The 10,894-nt window shown below is 28.0% G+C and overlaps 2 protein-coding genes across 3 annotated transcripts; one reads left to right on the top strand and one right to left on the bottom strand.

Moving 5' to 3' along the window:
* Nucleotides 1–1,116: 1,116 nt before the first annotated feature.
* LOC110722440 (protein FAR1-RELATED SEQUENCE 5-like) lies at nucleotides 1,117–6,337 on the top strand. 2 transcript variants are annotated; one of them, XM_021901713.1, is made up of 5 exons: nucleotides 1,117–2,702; nucleotides 2,807–3,119; nucleotides 3,716–4,279; nucleotides 4,543–5,543; nucleotides 6,027–6,337. In XM_021901713.1, the coding sequence occupies exons 2-4, from the start codon at nucleotides 3,085–3,087 to the stop codon at nucleotides 5,537–5,539; spliced, it is 1,596 nt and encodes a 531-aa protein (XP_021757405.1). In that variant the 5' UTR covers nucleotides 1,117–2,702; nucleotides 2,807–3,084; the 3' UTR covers nucleotides 5,540–5,543; nucleotides 6,027–6,337. The 2 variants fall into 2 exon arrangements, with proteins under 2 accessions (XP_021757405.1, XP_021757404.1); XM_021901712.1 differs by lacking the exon at nucleotides 6,027–6,337 and having other exon boundaries at nucleotides 4,543–5,626.
* A 58-nt stretch (nucleotides 6,338–6,395) lies between these two features.
* LOC110722442 lies at nucleotides 6,396–9,338 on the bottom strand. The gene is made up of 7 exons (XM_021901714.1): nucleotides 9,285–9,338; nucleotides 8,940–9,104; nucleotides 8,451–8,631; nucleotides 8,199–8,327; nucleotides 7,786–7,929; nucleotides 7,456–7,659; nucleotides 6,396–7,163 (listed from the first exon to the last, which is right to left on the bottom strand). Exons 2-7 carry the CDS (start codon nucleotides 9,038–9,040, stop codon nucleotides 7,035–7,037), a joined length of 888 nt encoding a protein of 295 aa, XP_021757406.1. The 5' UTR covers nucleotides 9,041–9,104; nucleotides 9,285–9,338; the 3' UTR covers nucleotides 6,396–7,034.
* Nucleotides 9,339–10,894: the final 1,556 nt, after the last annotated feature.

Genomic DNA, 10,894 nt, shown 5'->3' with positions numbered 1-10,894 from the left:
GAATTTTTATTTTGCGAGGAAACATTCCGTCGAAACGACCTTCCAACCCGCCAGAAATTTTCGATAAAAAATGCATTTCCAAACCTGAATTTTGTTTATAATAAATCGACAAAAAAATGCATTTCAAAACCTGAAGTTGTTTAAAAAAAATTAATTACCAACCTACGAAATTATATATATATATATATATATATATATATATATATATATATATATATAAATGTATATATAAATACATATATATATATATACATATATATAGAGGAAGGCTCATGTAAGAACCCTCCTCTATATAAGAACCCATTATATATAAGAACTAATCTGGACCGTACAATTAGTTTGATCTGACCGCTGAAAATGAATGATTAGTAATGGCATTTTAGTAATTTTTGCTGTTCTTTTCCCTTTCTTTCTCCTCATTCACGGTTCTTCTTTCCTTTTTTTTTTGGGCTTTGAACATTACAGCTCTCTCTCTCCTCTCATACATTACAAATTTACAACTCTTTCTCTCTCCTCTCATACATTACAACTCTCTCTCTTCTCATACTTTTGGATGCAAATTCCTTCAAGAAATTAAGGTTTGTTATTCAATTTTTATAATTTTGATAATTCTTTTAGTTAATTTATTTATTGATATCTATTCTTTGCGAATTTTTGTTGATTTTTTTTTATTTTGGCGAATTTGTGTGAAATTTTATTTTTCATATTATTTGTGGATATGCAATTCATCAATTCGAAAATCAGCAAAAATCTGTTTTTTTTTTCTTTTTGCGATTTCATCATTCATTTTTTTTATTATTGAGATTAATGTAAGTTTATGTTGATTTTATCTTTTTTTTTTTTTTTTTTTTTTGCGAATTTTCTTGAGTTTTTTTCATTAATTTCATCAATTTCATTTTCTAGTTTTCTCTTTCTTCTTCGATTTTTCATTTCCAGATTTTTTCAATGTTATATGTTTTTTTGTTTTTTTTTTCCTACTTTCGAGCAATTATTTTTTGTTTTTTTTCGATTTTATCTATTTTTTTTTTTTTGCGAATTTTCTTCAGTTTTTTTTCATTAATTTTCTGTTTTTTTTTGTGATTTTTCATTTCCAGATTGTTCTGTTTTTTCCTTTGCTTGAGTTTTTTTTCCATATTTTTGTTTTTTAATGGATTTTAATTTCTAGTTGCTTTTTTGCTACAATATGTGTTTTTTTAAATAGGTTTTTGCATATTGATGGATTTAGATGGTGTTCAACCTAATTATCCTTCTTCTTGTGTTTCTCATTCAGGTAATTTTATTGTTTTTAATGTTTTAATTTCAATTTACTTACATGTTCTAAAGTTTCTTTACTATGTTCTAAAGTTTATCGGTAATGTTCTAAAGTTTTCTCTATATGTTCCCATCCGAATGATAAGTGCAAATGCCATGTTCCGTTGCCTATTGAACTCCTTTTAGAATGCAGAATACATCGGAGTATGAAAGAGTGGTTGATGAAGGATTATAAAAAGTAGTACGTGTGGGTAAACAATATTGATCATTATTGAGGAAGTTAATTAATTTGATAAATAAAAAATATCTAATCCATTTTAAATAATTTGTAATGATTCAAAGTAAACTGTGGGTAAACAATATCGATCATTATTGGATAATGCCACAACAACCTCAAGGCTCGTCTTGGAGCTGGGCATTGGGGGCTTGGGAGTTGGGAATGCTACTTTATCCTAGCAATCTGACATAGGGATAGTTGATGCATGTCACTGCCACTGGAATCACCAAACCATGGCCCCACCAATCTGACATAGGGAGTAGGGAATCCTACTTTATCTTTATATTCTAAAACTTTCATTCTATGTTCTAAAGTTTACCTTCTAGTTTTAAATTTTACTTTTTATGTTCTAATGTTTACTTTCATTGTATGTTCTAAAGTTAACCTTTTAGTTTAATTTTTTTACTTTATTCTAAATTTTATTATGTATGTTATAAAGTAATTCACTATGTTCTAAAGCAATATGTTATAAGTATGTCCCTAATTTACTATGTTCTAAAGGTTATCCTTGATGTTCTAAAGTTTTCTCTGTATGTTCTAAAGTTTTCTATGTATCTTTCTCTTTATATTATAAAGTTTTTTATTATGTGCTAATGTTTTCTTCATATTCTATGACTTTCATTGTATGTTCTAATGTTTACTTTCATGTTCTAATGCAGTTGGTGATATTTATCGTACTCCAGAGGTTGTTGGATCATTTAGCCCTGGTGGTACCACTAAGGAATGGATTCCAAATGTTCCCAAGGAGTTAAAACCCAGTTTGGGTATGATATTTAAAGATCCTGAAGAGGGTCTTAGTTTTTATAAAGCATATGCAAATGCCGCTGGGTTTACTTCTAGGAAATCTACTACTAAAAGGAAGAAGAATAACAAAGATATAATTGCTTTTCAATATGGAGTTTGCAATAAGGAAGGTTTTAGGGCAATAAGAAAACCTATTGCTCAACAAACAGTTTATGAAGAAGGAAAAGTTCATATTACTAGGAAACGTTTAGTCACTCGTGTAGGATGCAATGCTCACATATGTATGAGATATGATGCTGGAAAGTATGTTGTAACTCATTTCAAAGAAGAACATAATCATCCTTTATATACTCCAAGTTGTGCAAAATTTCAGAAGGATAATAGAAAAATGCATATTATGCATAAAAAGTTGATTGTTGATAATTCAAAGGTGATTTATTTTTATGTACTAAATAATGTTTTTTTTTTGTTTTGATTTACTATGTTCTAAAGTTAATTCTTAATCTTAGTAATATTTTTTTTTTTTTCTAACAGGTAAATGTTGGTCCTGTGAGGTCTTATACTATGATGAAAGAATTAGCTGGATCACATGATAATGTTGGTGCATCTAAACAAGATTTCAAAAATTTTTATAGAGATTTGAAGGCTTATATTGATGGATCAGATGCCCAAATGTTTGTGGATAATTTTCAAAATAAGAAAGTGCTCTGGAGTGCATTTTTTTTTCCTATGATGTTGATGAAGAAGATAGACTTTGTAGAGCTTTATGGGCTGATCCAATCTGTCGAAAAAATTATGCACTTTTTGGTGATATGGTTTCTTTTGATACCACATTCAAAACAAACAGGTGATGTTTTAAATATAAATTTCTTTCATAATGTAATTAATATTTTACTTTTACATATTAATTTTTTAAACATATGTTCTTATATTCTAAATATCATGCCTTGTGTTCCTAAACAAATATCCATCATGTTTTGATGTTCTAAACAAATATTCTTTATGTTCTAAACTATGTATGCCTTATGTTCTAAACATATATTGCTAATGTTCTACCTTATGCTTTAAAATATATCCATCATGCTTTTATGCTTTAAACATTATGCTTTTGTGTTTTACACTTTATTCTTTGTGTTCTAAACTAATATCCATCATGTTCTAAACATTATGTCTATATGTTCTAAAGTTTACTTATAAGTTTTTAAAGCTTTACTGTATATTTTTAGTTTAGTGTTTATGTTTTAGAGTAATTCATTATGTTTTAAAACAACTATATTACTGCCAAGTTTAATAATTAAAGTAAATTACTATCCTCTAAAGTTTATCCTTAATGTTCTAAAGTATACCTCTATGTTCTAAAGTATACCTCTATGTTCTACAATTTACCTCTATGTTCTAAAGTTTACCTCTATTTTCTGCATAAATAATTTGTGTATGTTACAGATATAATATGATCTTTGGTCCATTTACTGGAGTTGATCATCATAAAAAATGTGTTACTTTTGCGGCTTCTTTTGTAGCTCATGAGGATATATCATCTTTTGAATGGGTTTTCAAAACTTTTCTTAAAGCAATGGGAAATAACGAGCCTGTGTGTTTGATTACCGATCAAGACCCTGCAATGAAAGTTGCTGTTCGTAATGTTTTTCAAACTACAGAACATAGGTTTTGTATGTGGCATATTATGAAAAAGGTGCCTGAAAAAGTAGGTCGGGCGATTGCCCAAGACACTGATTTCTTGAAAAAACTGTGTTCATGTGTTTGGCATTTAGAGATTGAGCCGGCAGAATTTGAAGAAAAGTGGAACAAAGTTATTTCAGAATTCCATTTGAACGATCATGAATGGTTGGCATACATGTACAACATACGTGATATGTGGATTCCAGCGTATTTCAGAGATTTATTTTTGGGTGGCATTATGAGAACCACATCTAGATCAGAAAGTGAAAATAATTTTTTCACTATGTTCACAAATCCCCATCTCACTTTGATTGAGTTCTACATGAGGTAATAAGTAATTGTCTATATATGTTCTAAAGTTACTCTTTATGTTCTAAAGTTTTCCTTGTATGCTCTAAAGTTTTCTTTTTATGCTTTATAGTTTTACTATTTATTTTATAATTCTCTTTTATGTTTTCTTTTTCTCTTTATGTTTTAATAATATTTAGATCATAATAAACATGTCATGTATATTTATATGTTCTAATGTAATTCACTCTATGTTCTACAATTATCTTCTATGTTTTAAAGTTAATTTCTATTTTCTATAGGTTTGAATGTGCATTGGATGCTCAAAGGCACACTCAAAATAAAATGGATAATGATTCGAAGAATAAGCGTCCGGAGTGTAAGACTCCAATTCCTTTAGAGAAAGATGCTTCTGAATTGTTTACAACAACAATTTTCTATGAATTTCAATATGAGCTTGAAATTGGATGTTTTAATTGTGGTGTTGAGGAGATGAAGAAGGACAATGAGCTTTACATTTTCAATTTGAGGGAAGGAACTAGAAGGAGGACTTTTGATGTTGTTTTTGATCCAACTACCTTTGATACCAAGTGTTTTTGTAAAAAATTTGAACGTGATGGTGTGCCTTGTAGGCATATGATTTGGGTGTGGAAGGCAAGGATGTTAGAAAAAATTCCCAAGGCCTACATTCTAAATAGATGGTGTACAATGGCTTATAAGAAGCCCATTTTTGATTTAGAGGGTAATGTGTTGGAGGAATGTATTAATGCAGTAGATAAGAAAATGTTATTAAATGATTTGTGGTCTGAAATTCATGCTTGTGTGAGTTTAGTGCAAAACAATGAAGATGATCTTAGTGATCTTGTCAAAAAACTTCGAGCCATGAGGGTAGATTTGGAACAGAAGAAAACAAATGGAAGCAACAATCTTTCGAGCAAAGTTAAAGACATTGAAATGCTTATTGGAGCTAGTCTACCTTCTAATGTTTTAATCAAACCTCCTAAAATTTCGAAGAACAAAGGCACGGGGGTTCATGTTCCAAATCAGGTCAATGTTCCAAATGATGTCCATGTTCCAAATCAGGTTCATGTTCCAAATCACGTAAATGTTCCAAATGATGTCCATGTTCCAAATGATGTCCATGTTCCAAATGAGGTTCATGTTCCAAATAGTGACAAAAGAATGAAGAGTGACAGAGAAAAGTCTATTGAACAAAGTCAAAAGAAGAAGAGATTATGTAGAGCATGTGGGGAGCTTGGTTATCATGATAGTCGTAATTGCCCTGGAAAAGTCAAGTGATATTGTAAGTAAACTTTATTTTTAATTTTCTTATATTTATTTTGTTCTAAAGTAATTATGTTTTAAGCAAGTTTAGAACATAAAGTTATTCATATATGTTCTAAAGTAATTCAATATGTTCTAAAGTGTTTTCTCTTTGTTCTAAAGTTACTTTTCTATGTTCTAAAGTGTTTTCTCTATGTTCTAATGTTTATTCTTTCTGTTTTAGTGTAATTTAATATGCTCTAATGTTTAGAATATAAAGTTATTCATTTTGTTCTAAAGTTTTCCTTTATATTTTAACTTTTCTCTTTATGTTCAAAATATTTTCTTTATATGTTCTAAAGTTTTCTTTATATGTTTTAAAGGTTTCTTTAAATGTTCTAAAGTTTTTACTCTATATAATATCATGTGTTCTAAACTAATAGAAATGGCATGTTATAACATTTTTTAATGCTAAATTATGTGCTTATGTTCTAATATTGTTTTATTTTTTTTTTCTTTACAGGTTGGTGAATATACTATTAATCCAGTTGCATGAGATGTTATATATTTAGAAACAATATCTCATTTACTAGCACGTAAAATATTATTCATGTAATTCTTAAAATATAAGAACTCAATTTATTTACTTTTAGAAACAATATATTTTTATTTCTTTTTTGTCCAATTATTATTCAGAGTATCTCTACTAGTGTTTTTCTTATCAATTTTTATGTTAATTAAAGTTGATTATAATGTTTTATAACATCTCCTGTCTTTTCATCTTCCCCCCTTTTCGTAATTATAAGTTGTTTTATTAAGTCAATTTGAACTACGAGTAATGATAGTATAAGCATTTTAGATACCTTTATTAAACAACATTTAGTTGAATCTTGCTTTAATCAACTTTTATTTATTCAAGTTTCTTAACATTGATTTACATATGCCTTCTTAGATATGCACTAAAGAGTGTATGCATTGTATTCAAAAGGAAAAATAAAGCAAAAGTAATGGATTAGAAGCAGCCAGTTTAGAACATAAGCAAATACTTTAGAACATAGATAAAAATAATTAGAAGATTAGCAAAATCAATAATTTGGACATGTAATAAGAAAAAAGTACAACATAATAAGATATAATTAGAATCAAGTTACCAATTGAATGCTTTGGAATCTTGTTACTTTGGCTGTTGTCATTTCTTGTTACTTTTTTTTAATTTTCTTATGTTCTAATGTTCTACACTTTAAGTTTTAAGTCAAAATTAATATATAATAATATATTCTAATATCCTAACTTTATAAGCATATAATTATTAAAACATAATCAAAAATACTTTAGAACATACCCATATAATTTAGAACATGAATATAATTTAGCATATAAGTTTATATGATATATTTTATATTAAAATTTTAGCATTTAATATGATTCAACAATATATTTCTTGTAACAGGTAAATACATAGAACATAAAAAATTACTGTTATATTCTTTGCAAATATCTCTCTACAAATATAAACTTAAGATCTTAACAATCATATATCCATTTTGTTCTCCTTTGACCACTTTTTTGATCTCCTAATCACTTTGTTCCGTTCTTCATTTACTTCTGCTGTTATTATCTTCCCACAATACTCCACTCTTAATTTTTTCATTTGGTCAAACTGCAAAAAAAAAAAAAAAAAAGAGTAACTTTTAGAACATAAACATAAACATTTGGTCAAACTGCAAAAAAAAAAAAAAAAAAAGAGTAACTTTTAGAACATAAACAGAAATACTTTAGAACATAAGCATATAATTTAGAACATGAATATAATTTAGCATATAAGTATAAATAAATATAATAAACCATAATATATCTAAACAATAACCAAACCAAACCACAACACTAAAACCATAACACCAAAACCATAAACGAAACTAATTTAAAACATGTATCTTATGTTTTAAACTTACATTGTCTAATTCTAGTCCCGAATTCCATTGTTTTACAGATTCTCCTTCATATGTTTCCATGTGCTTCAACAGGAACACTCCACAATCATGTTTGTTCTTATTGCTCTTCCATGACATACTCAAGTTTCTTGTTTTGAAGGAGGATACAAAGTCACTCTTTATATTTGAGTCAATTGAGTGAACGAAATCAGCAAATGCATTCAACTGAAAAATTGGATAAACTTTAGAACATATAAGGTAAACTTTAGAACATAAAGAAAAACTGTAGAACATATAAGGCAAAAGTTAGAACAAAAGTATAATTAAAAAAATGTAAACTTGATGTCTTACCATTAATCTATGGTAATTTCCATATTTATTGTGAAAAGGAATATTTGGTGGAAGAAATCTGTTGTCAATCAAATCAAATGTTCCTTCCACAAAGTTGACACACAGCAAATAGTAGTGATCTAGTAAAACGACCGGGAAGAAAACCTAATAGATAAACAGAATTAGAACATAGATAAGCAAAATTAGAACATAAGCATGCATTTTAGAACATAAGCATATAGATTAGAACACAAGCATATAATTTTTATAACATGTAGTTTAGAACATAAGTAAGTAGTTTAGAAGATAAATAAGTAGTTTAGAACATAAGTAGATACTTTAAAACATAGATAAAAATAATTAGAACATAAACAAAACCAATAATTAGAACATATAATAAGAAAAAAGTACAACATAATAAGATACCAAATTACCAATTGAATGCTTTTGAAGCTTGTTACTTCGGTCGTTGTCATTTCTTGTTGCATTCTATCAAACAAAGCCTTCATTCTATCATCTTGCCTTTCATTTGATTTGAAGTATTTTTCTGTACAACGTATGAGCTGAAAAAGAAAAAGAAATTAAAACATAAGTAATTAGAACATAGGTGCATATTATAATCTATATGAGAAACAAAAAGAATCTACTCTTAGAACATAGTTATAATTTTAAGTTCGAAAACATACATAGCATTCAGTACTGAAAAAGAATCTACTCTTCTTGTCTACACCACGTCTTTTATTTTCAAAATTCAATAGGCAAACATAAGCATCCACAACATTGTTCAACATGTGCTTATCTTCTATGAGACTATGAATCTCATCTCTCGTAATCGTTGTCCCCATGTTATCAGCATACAAAAGCTCCCTAAAATCAGAACAATAAAATCAGAACATAAGCATGTAGTTTAGAACATAAGCATGTAGTTTAGAACATAAGCATGTAGTTTAAAACATAAGAATATAGTTTAGAACATAAGTACCTATTTTAGAACATAAGCATATAGTTTTACACATGTACTTTATAACATAATCTCTTAGCTTAGAACACGCAGTTTAGAACATAAGAATGAAGTTTAGAACATAATTTATAGCTTAGATCATAAGCATATAGCTTAGAACATAAGCATATAGCTTAGAACATAAGCATATAATTTTAAAGTTTTAAAGTCTTACTTATTATCTCCTTGAGCAAACGCATACTCAACTACCTTTCTATTGTCCACATTCTTGAAAAGTTTTTCATGTTCAACCATGAAAGGTGAACGCAAGTACATTGGAAGCTTATCCTTTCCTCTTTTTTTCCGTGTCTTTTCTTCTCCTTTTTCTTCTCCTTGTTTCCTACTTAATTCAATTAAAAAATATCACATAGATAACAAAAACCATAACTAAATCAAACGAAAATTTATTGATAACAAAAACCATAACCAAATCAAACCAAAATTTATTATTACCAAGTTCTAAATTAAAATTTAACTAAACCATAACCAACATTTGTTTTAAAGTTTACAAAATGATTACCCTTTCTTGTTCTCATTTTTTTCTTCTTTGTTCTTCTCTTCATTCTTGCTTCCTTCATTTTCTTTCTTCTCCTCTTGATTCTCCTCTTTTTCCTCCTTTTTCTTCTTCCCCTTTTCTTCTCTCTTCTCCTCTTGGATCTCCTCCTTTTTCTTCTTCCCCTTTTCTTCTCTCTTCTCCTCTTGGATCTCCTTTTTTTCCTCCTCTTTCTTCTTCCCCTTTTCTTCTTTCTTCTCCTCTTGCTTCTCTTCTTTTTCCTCTTCTTTCTTCTTCTCCTTTTCTTCTTTCTTCTCCTCTTTTTCCTCTTCTTTCTTCTCCTCTTTTTCCTCTTCTTGCTTCTCCTCTTCATCCAATGTAGGTGGATGATCTGGATTTAGAAAAGCACAATTTAGAACATTTGCTGTCACTTCTTCGTAAGTGAGTTCTGCTTCATTATCTTCTTGATTTTCTGGGACATCAAACCATAAGTAGAAACAATAAGGACACAACATAGAAATAGTTGGAAAAAATTTAGAACATTAGAAATAACTAGAATATAACCAGAAAAATTTAGAACACAAGAAGTAACTTTAGAACATAACTAATTTACAACATAATTATATTATTTAGAACATATGCACATAATTTAGAACATAATCATACAATTTAGAACATATGCACATAATTTAGAGCATAACTAATTTCAAACATAATCATATTATTTAGAAAATATGCACATAATTTAGAGCATAACTAATTTAGAACATAATCATATTATTTAGAACATATGCACATAATTTAGAACATAATCATATTATTAGAGCATATGCACATAATTTAGTACATAATCATATAATTTAGAGCATATGCACATAATTTAGAACATAAGAAAGTAGTTTAAAACATAAGCATCTGATTTAGAAAAAATTTAGAACATCAGAAATAACTTTAGAACATAACAGAAAAAATTTATAACATAAGAAGTAATTTTAAAACAAATCTAGTAATATTATTTCAAAAGAAAAAAGTTTGAAAATAATGTAAAACTACCAACTGCTGGTGAGGGGGTCAATAACTTGAAACTTGGAGGAGTTATATCAAAAGGTTGCTTCTTTTTTGGAGGAATTGGGGTTTTTGGTGACTCCTCATTCCTTTTCTCTTTCTTCTCAATTTTTTCCTCCTCGTTTCTCTCTTTTCTGTACTGCTCTTTTTCTTCTTCTTTTGATCCCAAATCTTCATAGCAATTACACCATAAAAATTAAGTATTATAGCAAATAGCAAAAAATAATTAGAAAATAAAAAGTAACTTTAGAACATAAGAAATATATACAATTAGGAGACAACCTAGAAATAGTTAGAATATAAAAAATTAAGAATTAACTTTAAAGCATAACCAGAAAAAATTTAGAGCATAAGAAGTAATATTAGAACATATCTAGTAAATATTAGTACGTAAAAAATGAATTTGAAAATAATGTGAAATTACCAACTACTGGTGAGGGAATCAACAAGTTTTTGTCTTTATTCTCTTCATTTCTCTCTTCTTTGTTCTTATCTTTTTCCTCTTCCTTTGATCTCAAATCTGCTTAACAATTAGAACATAACTAATTTAGTACATAACTAATTTAGAACAT

The sequence above is a fragment of the Chenopodium quinoa genome, unplaced genomic scaffold (assembly GCF_001683475.1).
Source record: "Chenopodium quinoa cultivar QQ74 unplaced genomic scaffold, ASM168347v1, whole genome shotgun sequence".
NCBI lineage: Eukaryota > Viridiplantae > Streptophyta > Magnoliopsida > Caryophyllales > Amaranthaceae > Chenopodium > Chenopodium quinoa.
The sequence above is the reverse complement of the archived record's forward strand: the minus strand, read 5'-3'. Positions and strand labels throughout refer to the sequence as shown.

What these genes read in the sequence shown, in the direction of transcription:
- LOC110722442 (XM_021901714.1), bottom strand. Translation starts at nt 9,040, where the DNA reads ATGTACTTGCGTTCACCTTTCATGGTTGAACATGAAAAACTTTTCAAG. An exon ending in TTTGCTCAAGGAGATAATAA is followed by an intron (nt 8,632 to 8,939) that starts GTAAGACTTTAA and finishes TTCTGATTTTAG; the next exon opens with GGAGCTTTTGTATGCTGATA. An exon ending in GAAATTACCATAGATTAATG is followed by an intron (nt 7,660 to 7,785) that starts GTAAGACATCAA and finishes CCAATTTTTCAG; the next exon opens with TTGAATGCATTTGCTGATTT.
- LOC110722440 (XM_021901713.1), top strand. Translation starts at nt 3,085, where the DNA reads ATGGTTTCTTTTGATACCACATTCAAAACAAACAG. An exon ending in ACCACATTCAAAACAAACAG is followed by an intron (nt 3,120 to 3,715) that starts GTGATGTTTTAA and finishes TGTATGTTACAG; the next exon opens with ATATAATATGATCTTTGGTC. An exon ending in TTGATTGAGTTCTACATGAG is followed by an intron (nt 4,280 to 4,542) that starts GTAATAAGTAAT and finishes TATTTTCTATAG; the next exon opens with GTTTGAATGTGCATTGGATG.